Here is a 22074-nt window from a genome sequence, read left to right on the forward strand (position 1 = left end):
GGGCTGACATTTTATGGAAACCCGTCCTCACCATGCAATTCCCACGAAGTCGTACGAAAGTAGCCCCTTTTCTGAACCTCGTTTAAAGAGAATTGCCGCAAACAAACTGGGCGACAGTTTGGTGCAATATGAGTGTTCCTATATTGCCGATACGAGTGGCGTCCTCTTGGTATAAGGTAGTAAAGAAGTTGAGTCCGACGAACGAGCAACTTTTCCGTATTGGGCTTAGCGACACGGATTTATGTAATCTTTGTACGTCTACAGATAAGATACGACATCTCTATATTTGTGGAGGTCAAATGGCAAATTGGTCTTGAATTAGGACGCAATTGGCCTTCCTTACTCGATCTTCTGAGACTTTATATACTACGGACATCATATTGCTTCCGGATTTTTGCTTCTTTCCACGGTCGAAAACCCATACCGTTATGTGGTTACTGGGACAATTCGTTCATTATGTTGTAGAAGGCGAGGGGGAAGATCACGTGGACTCCATGCAGTACATGATCATGGCCTATTGGACATGCTTGGGAATGCCTCGATATTGAGACTTCTTCGCCAACATGTTGAATCTGGTTTTCCGTCGGCAAGGTGTTGGTTAATTTCATTTTTCTAATGATAGGTGGTTTCCTTGTTATCTATGTTTCCCATCTGATTTGCTTCGGTTTGTTCTCTCCTAGTTTCCCAACTCGATTAGTGCAGTGTTTTGACTCAGTATCGTTTCATTCCTATTGTAAAGTGTATATAGATGAAGTATACAGAGTGGTCCATTGATAGTGACCGGGCCAAATATCTCACGAAATAAGTAACAAACGAAAGAACTACAAAGAACGAATCTAGTCTGGCTTGAAGGGGGAAACCAGATGGCGCTGCCATAGGTTAAAAGGATATTAACTGCGTGTTTTTAAAATAGGAACCTCCATTTTTTATTACATATTCGTGAAGTACGTAAATAAATATGAATGTTTTAGCTGGACCACTTTTTTCGTTTTGTGGTAGATGGTGCTGTAATAGTCACAAACGTATAAGTACGTGGTATCACGTAACATTCCGCTAGTGCGGACGGTATTTGCTTCGTGATACATTACCCGTGTTAAAATAGACCGTCTACCAATTGCGGAAAAGGTCGAAATCGTGTTGATGTATGTGCTATGTATGCTGCTCGGTATCCTGCACGACATCATCCAAGTGTCCGGACCGTTCACCAGATAGTTACATTATTTAAGGAAACAGGAAGTGTTCAGCCACATGTGAAACATCAACCATGACCTGCAACAAATGATGATGCCCAAGGGGGTGTTTTAGCTGCTTTCGGGGCTAATCCGCACATCAGTAGCAGACAAAATGCGCGAGAATCGGGAATCTCAAAAACGTCAGTGTTGAGAATGCTACATCAACATCGATTGCATCCGTACCATACTTCTATGCCACAGGAATTGCATGGCGACGACTTTGAACGTCGTGTACAGTTCTGCCACTGGGCACAAGAGAAATTACGGGACGAAGACAGATTTTTTGCACGCGTTCTGTTTAGCGACGAAGCGTCATTCACCAACAGCGGTAACGCAAACCGGCATAATATGCACTATTGGGCAACGGAAAATCCACGATGGCTGCGACAAGTGGAACATCAGCGACGTTGGCGGGTTAATGTAAGGTGCGGCATTATTGGAAGAAGGATAATTGGCCCCCATTTTATCGATGGCAATCTAAATGGTGTAATGTATGCAGATTTCCTACGTAATGTTCTACCGATGTTACTATAAGACGTTTCACTGCATGACAGAATGTCGATGTACTTCCAACATGATGGATGTTCGGCACATAGCACGCGTGCGGTAGAAGCGGTATTGAATAGCATATTTCATGACAGGTGGATTGGTCGTCGAAGCCCACGCTCACCGGATCTTTCTGTGGAGAAAGTTGAACGATATATCGTGATCCACCGACAACGCCTGACAACATGCGTCAGCGCATTGTCAATGCATGTGCGAACATTACAGAAGGCGAACTACTCGATGTTGAGAGGAATGTCGTTTGCCAAATGCATTGAGGTTGACGGACATCATTTTGGGAATTTATTGCATTAATGTGGTATTTACAGGTAATCACGCTGTAACAGATGCGTTCTCAGAAATGATAAGTTCACAAAGGTACATGTATCACATTGGAACAACCGAAATAAAATGTTCAAACGTACCTATGTTCTGTATTTTAATTTAAAAAACCTACCTGTTACCAAATGTTCGTCTAAAATTGTGAGCTATATGTTTGTGACTATTACAGCGCCATCTATCACAAAGCGAAAAAAGTGGTCCAACTAAAACATTCATTTTTATTTACGTACTACACGAATATATAATTAAAAATGGGGGTTCCTATTTAAAAAAAAACCCATTTGTATCCGTTTGACCTATGGCAGCGCCATCTAGCGGTCCAACCATAGCGCCATCTGGTTTCCCCCTTCAAGCTAGACAAGTTTCGTTCTTTGTAGTTTTTCGTTTGACGCTTATTTCGTGAGATATTTGGCCCTCTCACGATCAATGGACCATGCTGTATATATATACATGAGCGTATACAATCCTTGAAATCTTATTGAAATTTTTCGTAGTTTGCTATTTACAATATGATCTGATTTGTTGTCCTTCTGCTTTTGGGTTCTATATAATACAAAATAAATAAAAATTAAAAACCTAAATAAGTATCAAAAACTATTAAAAAATTTATCCACATCGTGAGAGCTTGGTGGTGGTTTTTGGCTATGTTCTCGTTTTTTCTTCTCCTTTTATTATTGTTTTGTTATCATAATTAATTTGTTCTCCCATTTGCAGCTTATATTACATGATTATCTGAGTATCGTCTACTGAACTTTCATTATAGTACCAAGTCACTGTGATAATAGTAAAAAAAAAAAGAAATGGCTCAGTCGGATAGAGCGTCCGTAAGCAGGAGATCCCGCTTTCGAGTCCCGATCGGGCCACATATTTTCAGCTGTACCCGTTGATATTTATCAATGCCTGTAAGCAGCTAATGGTCTGGACGTCACTGTAATTTCCTTCTTCGGGAGCTGCACAATCACCAATGTCCGATAGAACAGCTATCATCTTCATATACTAATACAAATAGTTCGAGGCTTAGCTTTCGAGTATTACCTTGTTTTAATTCTCCTTTCTTAAAAGAATTATCGTAATACGGTTAAACGTGCGAATGTACAATGTGCTGGAAGTTTCTCTCATCCAATTAAGGATAAATCCGTTAATTCTATACAACTATAGTACGATCCTTGGCACTAGGTCCCATACTACAATATTGGAACAGAGACGGACATATTTCTGGGACATTCCGTTTTTTGAAGAGGACAGATGTAGTTTAGTATATGAACCTTAATATATAGTCGGGAATAAACTAATCAAACTATAATGATAAACATATCGTAAACTACAATGTCTGAGCCGGCCGGCGTGGCAGTGCGGTTCTAGGCGCTACAGTCTGGAGCCGAGCGACCGCTACGGTCGCAGGTTCGAATCCTGCCTCGGGCATGGATGTGTGTGATGTCCTTAGGTTAGTTAGGTTTAATTAGTTCTAAGTTCTAGGCGACTGATGACCTTTTAAGTCGCATAGTGCTCAGAGCCATTTGAACCATTTTTTTGCAATGACTGAAGTGGAGTGCCTATGGATGACATAAGCCAACAAAAACTCAGAAACAGCAGAAATATTACAGGAAGACTACCCACAAATTGAATGCATACTCCCAGATAGAATAGGTTTTAATTTTCCTCTAATAATGTACAATTCGACTGACATAAATTACTTCAAATTAACTTTTTCTGACGGCCTAAATTGTTACATATGTGACAAACAGCACGTCTGACAGAAAACGGGAGCACCTGGAGGTACCAAAAATACTGCCGAAACAGATAGGGCAAAATTGTCTTCCTGGAAAAAACTAAATAGAGCAGAAAGTTTGTGCACTTACTTGAACGAATACTTTTATAAATTATTTACCTTACATCCACGGGAATTGCTCGCATAGCTCTAAGACGCTCTGGATAACAATATAAAGTTATTCGTTGGTTCAACCAGAAGTATATACAGTAATGAAAAGAATCACACAAGAATTCAGACGAGGGTGTCCGTTATCACCAACACCATTTAACATACATAGGATACTCAGAAACATTCCGAAAAGTTCTAAGAGTGTCGCAGGGCAAATTGTCCTGAGAAGACAAAAATTTGATACCTTGAGCCATTTTCGAATTAACTGCTATCGAAGTTTGCAAATCAAGCTGTTGCACGGGTAAATATCGTTGACAATCTGTTGTAGAAATATAGAATATATTTTATGCTCAAGAATTATGGCGTTTTTGGATAACGAAATATGAACATTGATTCCGCTGACTCCGTGTTCCTTGACTTCAGGAAGGTACTTGACACTGCAGCTTCCTTGCAGACAGAACTCAGCACGTCGCTCTTAACGGAACAAAATCAAAAGATGTAAAGGTAATTTCCGAAGTACCACAAGGAAGTGTGATAGGACCGATTCGTTTACAATATATATAAATAATCTACTGGAAAGCGTTGAATGTTGTTTCAGACTGTTTGCAGATGATGCGATTGTCGATAAGAAAGTAGGAACGGCAGAAGCAGTATCGATTTGTAGAAAGACCTGCAGAGGATTGATAAATGGTGCAGGCTCTGAAAATTGACCCTGAAAATAAATATATTAACACACTACGCATTCATAGGAAGGAAATCCACTACTGTTCAGCTAGACTACCGATGACAGGTTGCTGGAATAGTCTCGGAGCAACTATCCGGGCAGTTTTAAGTGGAATGAGCACATGAAATAAATAGTGGGAAAAGCAGATGCTAGACTGACATACATAGAAAGAATCTTAAGGAAATATATCTATTCCACGCTTATTCGACTGACTCTTATTGTTCATTTATCTGGGTTCCTTGCCAGATAGGATAGAGGAGATCCAACGTAGAGCTGCGTGTTTCGTCACGAGATTGTTCAGTCAGAGATGCTCAAAAACCTGCAGTGGCAGACGTTACAAGAGAGGCGTTGTGCATGACGGAGAAGTTTACTACACAAGTTGGACAACATATTACTTCCTCTGACATGCATCTCGCGAAATGACAAAGACGAGAAAATTCGAGAAATTAGAGATAATACAGAGGCTTACCGACAATCATTCTTCCCACGCGTCATTCTTCGCGAACGGGACAGTGAAGGGGTTGGGGGGGAGGGAGCAGTGATACAGAAGTATTCTCCACCACAAACCGTTAGGGGGCTTGCAGCGTATGATGTAGATATTGATGAATTCAAGCGACCGGCTAGAGACTGTGTCGCCAAGTATGTGCTTCGTTTGATTTCCTAAAACTGAAGAAGAGAGCGATACAAAAATTGGACGTGGGACTCTAGTAAGGATGTACTCCGAGCCAAAGGCAAAGCATTCTCGTGCACTACCATGTGCGTTATGAGAATAACGTAGAATCTGTGCTCACAACGTTCTGATTGGCTAACTTCAATGCCAATTAACTCTGAAACAGCGCAACGTATGAAATTTTTTCTTAACAATAGTTTCCCAACAAAATCTGCCTGCAACACCCTTACAAACTTTTCAGACTGTTTCTGACCACTCTATACGCACACCTTGCTGAGGAGATAAGATACCACTGACGCCTGCAACTGCGAAAGTCGGCTGCTTAAAGGGATTTCCCAAATAACAGCACCATCCGACTTTGCCTTCAGGCTCTCCTTCGTGTCTGCAAATGATAAAAGAAGCTCCTTGCTGATTACTCTACAAGTCCTTGAGATAGCAGCAGCACTCGCGTCTTATGAGGACATCTCGCTGGCTTACCTTACCGTAGCTAATGAATACGCGCACTGTCTTCATAGATAACCCTATTCGTCAATATTCTCACGTCATGTAATCGTATTTAGGCCAAGACTGCATATACAAAACGCTACAATCCTTTAGATCATGTATCTACGTTCACTATCTCTCTCATACATGTCGGTGAAGTGCACATCAAACATTGATTTGTCCTCATCATCATCGTAATCGTCGTCATTACCATTATCCTTATCACCCACTACATATACGCTGCTGGATAAAAGCCTCCTCTACATTTATCCTTCTCCACACATACCGTTCTTCACACAGAATGATCAACTCTCCTCTGTTTTCTTTTCACGTCATCTACCCACTTTCCATTAGGCCACGTTCTGGGTCTTTACCTATTTCTAGGAATATAGATGACAACCTTCTTGGTCCATGTACCATCCATCCTCCTAGCTATATGCACTATCCACCAACATTTAGTTTGTTTTTGTCACAGATAAACTCTGACCGCTACCTGCCGCGTAATTGAATGTCGCCTGGTGGAATTGTGGGCATGTGATGTGCTAAGCGAAGTATACACTGAGGTGATGAAAGCCATGGGGCACCTCCAAATCTCGTATCCGAGCTGCTTTTACCTGGCGTAGTGCAGCAAACTCGACGTCGCATTGCCTCAACAAGTCGTTGGAAGTCCCCTGTATAAATAATATGCTGCCCCTACAGGCGTCTATAATTGTAAAATTATTGCCGGTGCATTTCCCAATGCATAATCAATGGGATTCATCTCGGGTGATCTGAATGGCCAAATCATTCTCTCGAATTGTCCAGATTGTTCTTCCAATCAATTGCGAATAGCTGTGACCCGGTGGAACAGCGCAATGGAAAACTGGAAATTTGTGGTAAGGCCTTATAGGATCAAACTGCTGAGGTCATCGGTCCCTAAGCTTACACACTAATTAATCTAACTTAAACTAACTTACGCTAAAGACGACACACACACACACCCATGCCCGAGGGAGGACTCGAACCTCCGACGGGGGGAGCCACGCGGACCGTGACAAGACGCCTCAGACATCGCGGCTAACCCGCGCGGCCCACAGCGCATTATTAGCCATAAAAATTCCATCGTTGTTTGGGAGCATGAAGTCAAATGGTCTTCAAGTAATTGAACCTAACCACACCCAGGCAATGGCCGTTGCAGTAGGACCACTGATACCCGTGGTCTAGAGGTAGCCGGCACGGTAGCTCAGCGTGTTCGGTCAGAGAGCCGGTTGGCCTATGTAATAAAAAAATGAGTGAAAGGATCAACCACCGAACTTGAACAGGATGTCTTGCGACGTCCGCAACGACCAAACACAACTATCAATAACGAACAAAATGAAAAAAAAAAAGGTAGCGTCTTTGATTCATAATCAAAACGTCTTCGGTCCCGGGTTCGATCCCCGCCACTGCCTAAATTTTGATAAATAATTAGCATTGGCGGCCGAAGACTTCCGGCACAAGAAGTCAGCCTCACTCTGCCAACGGCCTTGTCAAAGAGGGCGGAGGAGCGGATAGAGGTTCAGGGCCATCTCTTGTCCCAGGGGTGGGAAATTGCCCCTAAAGGCGGAAGAATCAGCAATGATCAACGACATGAGGATGCAGAAGGCAACGGAAACCACTGCATTAAACACACGTAACGTGTATCCACAGGACATGTGGCCTGTAATTGAAGAAGTGTCACGATGATCTCTCCAATGGCAAAAGATTCCGGAATAGTCCCCCATTCGGATCTCCGGCAGGGGACTGCCAAGGGGGAGGTTACCATGAGAAAAAGATTGAATAATCAACGAAAGGATAACGTTCTACGAGTCGGGGCGTGGAATGTCAGAAGCTTGAACGTGGTAGGGAAACTAGAAAATCTGAAAAGGGAAATGCAAAGGCTCAATCTAGATAGATCTAGGGGTCTGTGAAGTGAAGTGGAAGGAAGACAAGGATTTCTGGTCAGATGAGTATCGGGTAATATCAACAGCAGCAGAAAATGGTATAACAGGTGTAGGATTCGTTATGAATAGGAAGGTAGAGCCGAGGGTGTGTTACTGTGAACAGTTCAGTGATCGGGTTGTTCTAATCAGAATCGACAGCAGACCAACACCGACAACGATAGTTCAGGTATACATGCCGACGTCGCAAGATGAAGATGAACAGATAGAGAAAGTGTATGAGGACATTGAAAGGGTAATGCAGTATGTAAATGGGGACGAAAGACTAATAGTCATGGGCGACTGGAATGCAGTTGTAGGGGAAGGAGTAGAAGAAAAGGTTACAGGAGAATATAGGCTTAGAACAAGCAATGAAAGAGGAGAAAGACTAATTGAGTTCTGTAACAAGTTTCAGCTAGTAATAGCTAATACCCTGTTCAAGAATCACAAGAGGAGGAGGTATACTTGGAAAAGGCCGGGAGATACGGGAAGATTTCAATTCGATTACATCATGGTCAGACAGAGATTCCGAAATCAGATACTGGATTTTAAGGCGTACGCAGGAGCAGCTATAGACTCAGATCACAATATAGTAGTGATGAAGAGTAGGCTGAAGTTCAAAACATTAGTCAGGAAGAATCTATACGCAAAGAAGTGGGATACGGAAGTACTAAGGAATGACGAGATACGTTTGAAGTTCTCTAACGCTACAGATACAGCAATAAGGAATAGCGCAGTAGGCAGCACAGTTGAAGAGGAATGGACATCTCTAAAAAGGGCCATCACAGAAGTTGGGAAGGAAAACATAGGTACAAAGAAGGTAGCTGCGAAGAAACCATGGGTAACAGAAGAAATACTTCAGTTGATTGATGAAAGGAGGAAGTACAATCATGTTCCGGGAAAATCAGGAATACAGAAATACAAGTCGCTGAGGAACGAAATAAATAGGAAGTGCAGGGAAACTAAGACGAAATGGCTGCAGGAAAAATGTGAAGACATCGAAAAAGATATGATTGTCGGAAGGACAGACTCAGCATACAGGAAAGTCAAAACAACCTTTGGTGACATTAAAAGCAACGGTGGTAACATTAAGAGTGCAACGGGAATTCCACTCTTAAATGCAGAGGAGAGAGCAGATAGGTGGAAAGAATACATTGAATGCCTCTATGAGGGTGAAGATTTGTCTGATGTGATAGAAGAAGAAACAGAAGTCGATTTAGAAGGTATGGGGGATCCAGTATTAGAATCGGAATTTAAAAGGGCTTTGGAGGACTTACGGTCAAATAAGGCAGAAGGGATAGATAACATTCCATCAGAATTTCTAAAATCATTGCGGGAAGTGGCAACAAAACGACTATTCACTTGGTGTGTAGAATATATGAGTCTGGCGACATACCATCTGACTTTCGGAAAAGCATCATCCACACAATTCCGAAGACGGCAAGTGCGAGAATTATCGCACACTCAGCTTAACAGCTCATGCATCGAAGCTGCTTACAAGAATAATATACAGAAGAATGGAAAAGAAAATTGAGAATGCGCTAGGTGACGATCAGTTTGGCTTTAGGAAAAGTAAAGGGACGAGAGAGAGGCAATTCTGACGTTACGGATAATAATGGAAGCAAGGCTAAAGAAAAACCAAGACACTTTCATAGGATTTGTCGACCAGGAAAAAGCGTTCGACAATATAAAATGGTGGAAGCTGTTCGAGATTCTGAAAAAAGTAGGGGTATGCTATAGGGAGAGACGGGTCATATACAATATGTACAACAACCAAGAGGGAATAATAAGAGTGGACGATCAAGAACAAAGTGCTCGTATTAAGAAGGGTGTAAGACAAGGCTGTAGCCTTTCGCCCCTACTATTCAATCTGTACATCGAGGAAGCAATGATGGAAATAAAAGAAAGGTTCAAGAGTGGAATTAAAATACAAGGTGAAGGGATATCAATGATACGATTCGCTGATGACATTGCTATCCTGCGTGAAAGTGAAGAAGAATTAAATGATCTGCTGAACGGAATGAACAGTCTAATGAGTACACAGTATGGTCTGAGAGTAAATCGGAGAAAGACGAAGGTAATGAGAAGTACTAGAAATGAGAACAGCGAGAAACTTAACATCAGGATTGATGGTCACGAAGTCAATGAAGTTAAGGAATTCTGCTACCTAGGCAGTAAAATAACCAATGACGGACGGAGCAAGGAGGACATCAAAAGCAGACTCGCTATGGCAAAAAAGGCATTTCTGGCCAAGAGAAGCCTACTAATATCAAATACCGGCCTTAATTTGAGGAAGAAATTTCTGAGGATGTACGTCTGCAGTATAGCATTGTATGGTAGTGAAACATGGACTGTGGGAAAACCGGAACAGAAGAGAATCGAAGCATTTGAGATGTGGTGCTATAGACGAATGTTGAAAATTAGGTGGAATGATAAGGTAATGAATGAGGAGGTTCTACGCAGAATCGGAGAGGAAAGGAATATGTGGAAAACACTGATAAGGAGAAGGGACAGGATGATAGGACATCTGCTAACACATGAGGGAATGACTTCCATGGTACTAGAGGGAGCTGTAGAGGGCAAAAACTGTAGGGGAAGACAGAGATTGGAATACGTCAAGCAAATAATTGAGGACGTAGGTTGCAAGTGCTGCTCTGAGATGAAGAGGTTAGCACAGGAAAGGAATTCGTGGCGGGCCGCATCAAACCAGTCAGTAGACTGATGACCAAAAAAAAAAAGAGGACCCAGTCCATTCCATGTATACACAGTCCACACCATTATGGAGCCACCACCTACTTCCGCACGCCTTTGTTGAAATTTTGGATCCATGTCTTCGTGGAGTCTGCGCCCTACTCGAACCCTACCATCATCATTTTCTGACTGAAATCGGGGCTCATCTGACCAGGCTATGGTTTTCCAGTCATCTAGAGTCCAAACGTCAGTGTAACAAGCACAGAAAAGGCGTTGCAGGCGATATCGTGCTGTTAGTGAAGGCATTCACGTCGGTCGTCTGCTGCCATAGCCGATTAATCCCAAATTTCACCGCAGTGTCCTAACGGATACGTTCGTCGTACGTCCCACATTGGTTTCTGCGTTATATCACACAGTTTTGCTTGTTTGTTAGCACGGAAACTGTCGTTAAGTGAAGGCCGTCAGCCACTGCATTGTCCGTTATTAGAGGTAATGCCAGAAATTTGGTATTCTTGGTACGCTCTGGACATTGTGGTTCTCGGCCTATTGACTTCTCTAACGATTTCCGAAATGGGATATCCCTTGCGTCTAGCTCCAACTGCCATTCCGTGTTCAAAGTCTGTTACTTTCCGTCTGTCAGCTATGATCGCCGCAGAATCCTTTTCACGTGAATCGCCAGAGTACAAATGACAGCTCCGCCAATGCGCTGCCCTTTTATACATTGTGTTTGCGATACTACAGTCATCTGAATGTGTTCGTATCGCTATTCCATGACTTCTGTCACCTGTGTGTGTGCTACGGAGGACATTCGCCTTAGCTTCCATTGGACCTGTGGTAATCTACAGCTGTAGAGTGCGTGAGTATTATTGCGGACCAGTTGCATCCATTCATGCTTGATGTTCTCCCAGACTGCATTAGCATCTTCCACTAAGATAACTTTTCCTGTCACAAACTAAGAATCGCGCTACAGTGGCTTCAAGAGCATGATAAGAACTCAAGTTTATGTCTTGGTCACAAAATTCGCCTGATCTGAACCCGATGGAAGACATCTGTACGCTACTGGGAGCCATCTCTATACCCACAATTTACGTCAATCGCGTGACCTCTGCGTAGAGATCTGGCACCACACACCTCCGAAAACCTACCAGGCATTTGTGTAATCCATGCTCTGGGAAGTCGCTATTGCATCGCGTTTCAGTGGTGGACAAGCACGCCACTAAGCAGATGGTCATAATGTTTGGCCCATCAGTGTAACTGCGCCTTCTACTCTAGTTTGTACCGTGATCCAATTTTGTGTTTCCCGACTGCCTCGGAAATTCCCAAATTCCATCTTTTCATAGCTAGGGGAGACTAGTTTTTGGGCAGTTTTTGCATTGAAAGATCGTGCTTTGTTTTCAGATTCATCGCTAATATTGGTTTGCAATCTCTATTTAGCTTTTCAATAGTTGATCAGGCCATTTTACTGTACATCTTTCCTTGACTGTCCAGCTCATCATTTCATGAACAAAAATTTATTATTGCTCCTATGAGCCGCGCGGATTAGCCGAGCGGTCTTAGGCGCTGCAGTCATGGACTGTGCGGCTGATCCCGGCGGAGGTTCGTGTCCTCCCTCGGTCATGGGTGTGTGTTTTTGTCCTTAGGATAATTTAGGTTAAGTAGTGTGTAAGCTTAGGGACTGATGACCTTAGCAGTTAAGTCCCGTATGATTTCACACACATTTGAACATTTTGCTCCTATGAATTCCTATTGTACAGTTTTGCTTTCTACGCATATAGAGGTGCTGTATATTACTTCAGCCGCACTCTCTACGTCAGTGTATTAAGTTTCTCCAGTCGTTACAGTAGTTCATCAGCACTAGAGACAAACGGCGCATCTATAGAAAACGAAAGGGGTAGGATAAGATCCATTAATATGTAATATGTAATTCATCTTGGTTTGTTCAGTTTAAGGAGCTCTTCCCAGCAACAACACATTTCTGTCTTGGACTTTCGGATTGTCTCGCTAGTAAGAAATAAACATAGGCTCAACGTGGAGCTTCATCTGGATTGTGCGAACTTTGTAATTGTAAGAAGAGCCTGAGAAGGATATTCTAAATGACCACAACGGTTCTCAGCAGCCCTAGAGGAAGCCTTTAAGCTGTAAATCAGATGAATGAGAAAGTAATACGAAGCAACGAAAGATACCTAAACCTCGTATGTTTTGAGGATGACAATTTATTGTTTGTGAAGCAGGAAAACTTCAAAAGCGATTCAGAGACCAAAATACCACAAGTTCAAAAGCGGAACTCAAAGTCATGAAACAAACACTGTCCCAATAGGCCTTGAAGGCCCAACAGTACCGACCGGCCGCCGTATCATCCTCAGCCCTTAGGCGCCACCGGATGCAGATGCGGAGGGGTATTTGGTCAGCACACCGCTCTTCCGATCATTGTCAGTTTTCGTGACCTGTACCGCTACTTCTCAATCAGTTATCAATTAGCTCCTCAGTTGGTCTCACAAGGGCTGAGTGCACCCCACTTGCCAACAACACTCGATAGACCCCAACGGCGACCCACCAAAGTGGTAGCCAAGCCCTACAGTGCTTAACTTCAGAGATCTGATGGGAGCCAGTGTTACCACTGAGGCAAGGTCATTGACTCAAAGTTAATCATAATAATACGAAAATATGATGTACTGAACGCATTAGAAAGAAAGCAGTTTAAATTGACCTTGAATTCAGAGAAGCAGCTGACGTTCTTTTCTATTTAGAGCAGTTAATGATGACGACCGCACGTATAGCAAAAGAAATAAAAAATCTGGAGTGCTGTTTGAAAACTAAATACGGAATTCGAAGTGAAGACCGCAAATTGTTTGAAACAAAAAATTTACATTCAGTGTATATTAGCGGACGAATACGGTGGTATGACATGAGTCTTCAATGCAAAAAGTACCAAGTACACATAGGTTTGCTGAAGCAGCACCGGGAAGACGCAGGATGAGAGCTACTAAGAGACAGGGATACAAACTGATGAATCAGAGCAAAAACTGGAGTGGAAGACCTAATTATGGCTTTAACGGAAATTAAGTGGAGGTTGGCAGGATAAAAATGGTTCAAATGGCTCTGAGCACTATGGGACTTAACGTCTGAGGTCATCAGTCCCCTAGAACTTAGAACTAATTAAACCTAACTAACCTAAGGACATCACTCACACCCATGCCCGAGACAGGATTCGAACCTGCGACCGTAGCGGTCGCGCAGTTCCAGACTGAAGTGCCTAGAATCGCTCGGCTGGCAGGATACGTAGGAAGGCTAAGATGTGGTTGGTAGACCAAGGAAGTTCTTCGGTGGGTTCCAACAGATTAAAAAAAATAAAAAAAAGGGGAAATATGAACGCCAATAGATGAAGACTGGTGTGCATGGAGAAGTGTTGAGAGGACTGCTGTTTAGCAGTGATTATCGGATGAGTGTAATGTCGTTGTTGTCTTCAGCCCGAAGACTAGTACGATGCATCTCTCCTTGCTAGTCTATTCTGTATAAGTCTCCTCATCTCGGAGTACCTAATGCAAGTTATATCTACTCGAATTCACTCACCGTACTGAAGCCAGGTCGTATTCGCTGCCTCCCTCTTCCCCACATCGCCTCCCCTTCTAGTCAGCGTACTTCACTCCATAATCAAACTGATGAGTCCTTGATGCATCCGGATGTGTCACAATCAACTGATTTGTTTTTATAGTCAAGTTTTGCCCCTACGCACTTTCCTCTTCTATTCGATTCTAAACCACTTCATTAAATGTTTGATATTCTCCTCTAGCACCGAGCGTTTTGTAGCGCCAAAAGATCCTTCATTCCCGGAATTAATTCACTGACAGTATTCCTTGACGTCAGGTGTATTAGGTTCAGGTCTGCTACCCAATAGTAACATTTGAAAATTGATGCCGGACCTAGAATCGAACCCGGAATTCCTGTTTATCTCAAGTGGTCGCTTTAACCCCTTCGGCTATCCGGGCGCGCTCCCCGAACCATCCCCGAGGTCCCACTGTCTACATCCTGATACCATAGTCCACTGAATTCGCCACCTGACGCTCACAATATTACTCGGAGTCCCACAACGGAGAGAATGACACGACGAGGAATCGAGACCAACGTTGTTGTCGTCGTGTGCCTGCCTAGATCTCTAAAAAAATTCTAATCTCACTGTTAAATCGTAGATCTGTACTTAATACAGCTGATGTCAAGGAATACTCAGTCAGCGAATTTCGCGCAGCTGTGTATCGTCAACAGTTGTTTCGGATACTCCCTTTCAAAAGAACCATCGCGGTATTTACCTGGAGCGATTTAGGGAAATCACGGAAAATTTGAATCTTGATGACAGAACTCGGATTTGAACAGTCGGCTCGAATGTTAGTCCATTCTGCTAACCACTGTGCCACCTCGCTCCGTGATAGCACGGAAGGCGGCACGTATTCAGTTCTTAATGTTCTTATCTCCTGGGCCGCGGTATTTCATTTTTGGTCTCTTTTGAAATATTTGTTGACTTTCTGAAAAGAAGTGTTGATGAACGGAGTCTCTCACATACCGAACCAGCATTTTCGGAGATAACTGACTTCACTAAACTACTACTTGCAACACGAAAAATAGTCTCATTAAAGATGAAGTCAGAATATTATTTAGTACACCTTATTTTGCAGCACGAAAGAGGTAAATAAGTTTCATCTAATCATTTTTACCTCAAAGCCTTCCTCTTCTGATTCTTATACATCAGACCAGTGAGCGAACTGGTGACACCTTGTTTGACGGCGAGTAACCGATCAACTTACTACGATTCTTACGGAAAATATTGCGTAAGCTATTGAAGAGTTAACGGTACAATGTATCTCAGGAACGCCTTAGTTTCATTTAAAGAAATAAGTAACGAGAGGACGCGAAAGTCTGAAATAAAACTCTAAAACCACAATGAATAATATCTGCATGAGAATGATCTCAATAGATGATAGAATTGAAATAACACACATGACACTCGTATATCACCCATGAGCAGTAATTATTCAGCTGATCCAGCCTACAGAGCGAACCCTACATGGTGCGTACAAAAACATCAGAAGAGAGAAACGGAAAGAAAGCAATCCAAAGGCAGTAGAAGAACAGTTCTCCCAATTTTCTCCTGCTATATCACAAAATTGCAACATATTTCCTTTAGAAAGCACACAAAGTGTAAACACTAACGTACACTTCATTAACTATTACAGATTTTATCTTTTCTCCTCAAAGTGAAAATTTCAAAAAGCATACAATCAAAATATCGGTTGTTTCTTAGACTGTAAAAATTTTAATTTACTTAAAAAGTAACATTAAATATTATATTAATCGAGTTATTGAAACACGATTTTTTTAACGAAACGAAATACTTTCTATGGGAGGCAATTACCACATGGGGTGTCAGCGAGGAAAGGTTTCATAAAGGTTTTAAATCGCGTTTAAAGTTTGTTGGAAATCACTCTTCTCAAATACACTTTCTAACTGTGATACATGTATTACTGCGTTGAAACCTATAATTTAACATTATATTTCTTAATGATAGGATTATCACAGTATTCGTACTCAATCAAGAATTACATGAAATACTGAAAATAAAGTTTTTGTTGCTCCTGGAAGCCATTAGATAGGCAATCTTCACCTGAGTTCGCTATCTGTGAACCATGAACCATGAATTAGGTCAGTCTGTTAGTAATATGTTCCAAAACGCAGCGCATAAAAGCAGCAGTCCGACTACGTAATTACCATCTCATGCGGAGGCTGCAGTTAACACCACAACACAAACGACAGCCTGGTGTGGCATGGTAGCGCCGATTGCCATACTTACCGATGATGATCATTCAGGGTAGTGCAGGACCGCTATTCATCACTGAACATAATGCGGCGCCATTGATTAGGTCAGCCACTCTTTTACAACGTGTGTGTGCATTTCATTATCTCGAAAAAATGAATGTAGATCTAACACCCAACTTTTCTGCAGTCTTGTGCCAATTTTCTTTCGGAGCGCAAGAAAACAGGACATGAGGCTGTAGTCTCCAAATGGTGATAAATCACAAATATATTTACAGCAGTCTTAGAAAATGTTATAGAAATGAATGATTAACTATGAACTCGCTATTAGCTGATAATAGCGAGCTGCAATCTGCAAGTGGGACTCTGTGACCTTATCAGCCGTTTAATAATACGGATATCCAGTATATATTACACACATCAAAACAAGTTTTGCATCACCCCAGTTCGCAGAACTCCTGAAGATAGACGTTGACTGTGGATATTGTATCACAGACACAGTCCCTTTGACTATTCAGAGATGTCACTAAAACCGCCCAAAGATCTAAGCAACCATGCATGAGCAGCGCCTATTAGACGGATGGGATCCGGCAGCCTATCAGTTCCAGTCACTCCACCAGGAAGGAGATACACGGCTCGTGTTGTCTGTAGTTCACCCATGCCTAGACTGTTAATACCGTGGTTCGATAGCGTCCTCATTGTTACTTTGTGACGAGAAGGGCTCTCAACGAAGTTTCCAGACGTCTCGGAGTGAACAAAACATTTGTTGTTCGGAATGGAGGAGATACAGAGAGACAGGAACTATCGATGACATGCCTCGCTCAGGCCGCCCAAGAGCTACTACTGCAGGGAATTATGGCTCGGAGGAACCCTGATAGCAACGCCACCATGTTGTATAATGCTTTTCGTGCAGCCATAGGACGTCGTGTTACGACTAAAACTGTGCGCAGTAGACTGCATGATGCGCAACTTCACTCCTGATGTCCATGGCGAGGTCCATTTTTGCAACTACGACATCAATACAGCGCAGTACAGATGAGGCCAACAATATGCCGAATGAACCGCTCAGGATTGGCATCATGTTCTCTTCACCGATGAGTCTCGCATATGCCTTCAACCAGACAATCGTTGGAGACGTGTATGGAGACAACACGGTCAGGCTGAAGGCGTTAGACACAATGTCCAGCGAGTGCAGCAAGGTGGAGGTTCCCTGCTGTTTTGGGTTGGTATTATGTGGGGCTGACGTACACCGCTGGTGGTCACTGAAGACGCCGTAGTGGCTGTATGATAAGTGAATGACATCGTCCGACTGATAGTGCAACCATATCGACAGCATATTGGTGAGGCATTCATTTTCATGGACGACTATTCGCGCCCCCATCGTGCACATCTTGTGAATGACTTCCTTCAGGATAACGATATCGTTCGACTAGAGCGACCAGCATGTTCTCCAGACATGAATCCTATCGAACATGCGTGGGATACATTGAAAAGAACTGTTTATGGAGACGTGACCCACCAACCACTCTGAGGGATCTACGCCGAATTTCCGTTGAGGAGTGGGATAATCTGGACCAACAGTACCTTGATGAACTTGTGGATAGTATGCCACGACGAATACAAGCTACTGGGTATTAGATGTACCGGTGTGTACAGGAGACTGGATCATCTCTGAAGGTCTCGCTGTATGGTGGTACAACATGTAATGTGTGGTTTTCATGAGCAATAAAAAGGGCGGAAATAATGTTTATGTTGATCTCTATTCCAATTTTCTGTACAGGTTCCGTGACTCTTGGAACTACATCTACATCTACATGGTTACTCTGCAATTCACACTTAAGTGCCTGGCAGAGGGTTCATCGAACCATTTTCATACTACCTCTCTACCATTCCACTCCCGAGTGACGCTTGGGAAAAAGGAAAACCTAAATCTTTCCGTTCGAGCTCTGATTTCTCTTATTTTATTATGATGATCATTCCTCCCTACGTAGGTGGGTGTCAACAAAATATTTTCGCATTCGGAAGAGAATGTTGGTGATTGAAATTTCGTAAATAGATCTCGCCGCAAAGAAAACCGCCTTTGTTTCTGTGAGTGCCACCCGAACTCGCGTTTCATATCAGTGCCACTCTCACCCATATTGCGCGATAACACGAAACGAGCTGCCCTTCTTTGCACTTTTTCGATGTCTTTCGTCAATCTTACCTGGTAAGGATCCCACACCGCGCAGCAATATTCCAGCAGAGGACGGACAAGTGTAATGTAGGGTATCTCTTTAGTGGGTTTGTCGCATCTTCTAAGTGTTCTGCCAACAAAGCGCAGTCTTTGTTTCGCCTTCCCCACAATATTATATATGTGGTCTTTCCAATTTGAGTTGCTCGTAATTGTAATTCCTAGGCATTTAGTCGAATTGACAGCCCTTAGATTTGTGCGATTTATCATATACCCAAAAATTATCGGATTTCCGTTAGTACCCATGTAGATGACCTCGCACTTTTCTTTGTTTAGTGCTAATTGCCACTTTTCGCACCATACAGAAATTCTCTCTAGATCATTTTGTATTTGGAATTGATCGTCTGATGATTTCACTAGACGGTAAATTACAGCGTCATGTGCAAACAATCTAAGGGGGCTGCTCATATTATCACCCAGATCATTTATAAAAATCAGGAACAGCAAAGGGCCTATGACACTACCTTGCGGAACGCCAGATATCACTTCTGTTCTACTCGATGATTTACCGTCTCCCACTACGAACGGTGACCTCTCTGAGAGGCAATCACGAATCCAGTCACACAACTGAGACGACACTCCAAATGCACGCAATTTGATTAACATTCGCTTGTGAGGAACGGTATCAAAAACCTTCTGGAAATCTAGGAATATGGAATCCATCTGAGATCCCTTGTCGACAGCACTCATTACTTCGTGGGAATAAAGAGCTAGCTGCGTTGCACAAGAACGATATTTTCTGAATCCGTGTTGGTTATGAATCAATAAGTCATTTGTCATTTTCTTCAAGGTGATTCATAATGTTCGAGTACAGTATATGCTCCCAAATCCTACTGCAAATTGAGGTCAGTGATATGGGTTACTCCTATTTCCTTTCTTGAATATTGGGGTGACCTGTGCTACTTTCCATTCTTTAGGAACTGATCTTTCGTAAAGTGAGCGGTTGTTAATGATTGATAAGAAAGGCGCTATTGTGTCTGCGTACTTTGAAAGTAACCTGATTCGTATACCATCTGGACCGGAAGACTTGCCTTTCCCTAAGTGATTTGAGTTGTTTCGCAACACCTAAGATATCTATTTTTATATCACTTATTCTAACAGCTTTTCTGGTCTCGAATTCTGGAATATTTACTTCGTCTTCTTTCGTGAGGGAATTACGGAAAACTGTATTTAGTAACTCCGCTTTAGTGGCACCATCATCGGTAACATTTCCATCGCTGTCTCGCAGTGACAGTATTGACTGTTTTTTACCACTGGTGTACTTTACATCCGACCAGAATCTCTTTGAGCTTTCTACCATATTTTGAGACAGTATTTCATTGTGGAAACTATTAAGAGCATTTCACATTGACGTCCACACTCAATTTCGAGCTTCCGTGAAACTTAGCCTGTTTTGGGGATTTTGCGCTCTTCTGAATTTGGCATGCTTTTTCCGTTGCTTCTGCAATAGCTTTCTGACGTGTTTTGTGTACCACGGTGGATCAGTCCCGTCTCTTAATAACTTATGCATTATGAATCTATCTATTGCTGTCGATATTGTATCTTTGAATTTGAGCCATATCTGGTCTACACTTACTGAGGTGATGCAAAACCTTGAAACGGTACAGTGGTTTCCGCTCTATAAGCAGCAGGTTTGGCTGCTCGCTCGCACCGCAAAATACAAACAGAGGCGGCTCTGCCGCTAATTTTATTGCACGACGCGGCCGGCCGCGGGTGATACAAAACCCATGTGGACGGGCGGAGAGAAATGTGTCAGGCTTGATAATACGTATTTATATGTGACGTGTATTATGCATTTCTTGTACGTGAATGTGAATCTGCACATGAACTTTCCTAATCATCCTCACACCTTTCCGTAAAGCGTGGCCAAATCTTTGTTGGGAAGTAGTTCTGTAGAACAGTAGTGCCAACCTCACTCCTGGGTAGGGGATCAGAGAGACATCAAAGGCAGGTAAAAATCAAAGACGTTCCAGTGTCACAAGATTTGGGGTGGAGAGGTTGGTCACGGCCAAGTGATTCGACCATCCCCTCCACCGGGGCCCAGGAAGACCTCCGGGTGTCCGCCATATTCGGGGAGTGTTACAGAAGACGGGTAAGTGAGCAGACATGCCCTGAGTGCGTCTTTCTCAATGTTCACGCATGGAAGAGAGGTATTTGAATACTTGTACTAATTCTTTTATTTCCAGCTTTGGTTTGTGTAAGGAAATGATATTCTTGTCTCGTTTAATTTCGGGAATTTGACCCCTGTGTTAATGTATCTGGTCCCCAGTTTGCCCGTTATCCTCCTCACATAGTGGATGTCCTATGTAAAATATTGGGAGACTTTGGTGGTATACATTTGGCCAACGCAATTCCGTCTTGCCCGTAGAAATGTGCGTGCAGATTAGTATATAATATACCCGAGCTATAAGTTTTAAAATTGTAATATCTGTAAACTGGAACAATTGATGCAATCGCTGTAAAATCGAGTGATAATGTTTAAAATAAATAGGTAATCAATTGTCATCAATCTTTAACGTACCTTAAAAATCACAAAGAAGTCAAGTTAAAGGGATTCATTTAAAATAAAAGATATAGAATGCAGGGACCCACACATCAGCGTCTGAGCCCCCGCCCCTAGCCTAGTATCGTACAGAAAGGGCACGCTCTCTAAGTAGCGCTCTCAAGCTCCCCTCCCCAGTTATCCATTGCGCAATTTTCATTCAGGGCTTGACGACATCAACTTCCATCTGGCGTCCCTAGGCAAGGAGGTTAGACGGTAAACTTTCAACCTTTTTTGATGAATTTATATGGTAGTTCCCTGTCGTAACATCGAGGCTTAAAGAAACCACACGCGTAACGTTATTGCCACGTCCTCCAGGCACCTCAGCCAGTGCGGCCCGTTTTCGACGTCAGCCCAGGGATCAGAAGACGGAGCCCAGCGGCCCAGGATGGACGCGGCGACGGGTTCGGCGCCGGTGCTGGGCGCGGTGGACTACGCGGTGTTCGGCTGCATGCTGCTGGTGAGCGCCGCCATCGGCGTCTACTACGGCTTCTTTGCGCGCTCCTCCGGCGCCGACGCCTATCTAGTGGGCGGCCGCTCCATGAGCACCGTCCCCGTTTCCCTGTCACTCATCGCCAGGTGAGTCCATTAGACGTCTCGTAGAAGTATATCTAGTCGTATTTCTTGCCGCGCCACTTCAGAGTAAAGCCTCGAGCTTTCGACGATTACCTCCATCGTCTTCGTCAGAAGCAGTTGACTGTCAACACTGCTGCTGTGGCGGCTTTATGTAGCCCATAGACGGCTTCTGATTGGTTGGAAATTACGTAGTGCTCTCGCAGATGGTATTGTAAGTAGGCTGTTTAGGTTTTTATGTTGGTAACGTCACGTAGCGCTCTGTATGAAAATCACTGGCTGTGCTGTGTGCAGTCTGTGGCTGGTTGGCATTGTTGAAATATTCGCTATAGTAGTGTTCAGCATTTGGATGTGAACAGCGTGTAGCGTTGCGCAGTTGGTGGTGGATGTGGGGAGAGAGATGGCGGAGTTTTGAGAGCGGATGAT

At 43.1% G+C, this 22074-nt stretch overlaps 1 protein-coding gene across 2 annotated transcripts in view; it reads left to right on the forward strand.

Moving 5' to 3' along the window:
* The window catches only part of LOC126194804 (sodium-coupled monocarboxylate transporter 1-like), a 202557-nt gene that overhangs the window by 18147 nt on the left and 162336 nt on the right, over window positions 1-22074 (forward strand). For both annotated transcript variants that reach the window (XM_049933116.1, XM_049933117.1), the window contains exon 2: window positions 21394-21654. In XM_049933116.1, coding sequence (XP_049789073.1) covers window positions 21464-21654 — 191 coding nt within the window. In that variant the 5' untranslated portion in view covers window positions 21394-21463. The remainder of the gene's footprint in view (window positions 1-21393; window positions 21655-22074) is intronic.

The sequence above is a fragment of the Schistocerca nitens genome, chromosome 7, assembly GCF_023898315.1.
Source record: "Schistocerca nitens isolate TAMUIC-IGC-003100 chromosome 7, iqSchNite1.1, whole genome shotgun sequence".
Taxonomy (NCBI): Eukaryota; Metazoa; Arthropoda; class Insecta; order Orthoptera; family Acrididae; genus Schistocerca; species Schistocerca nitens.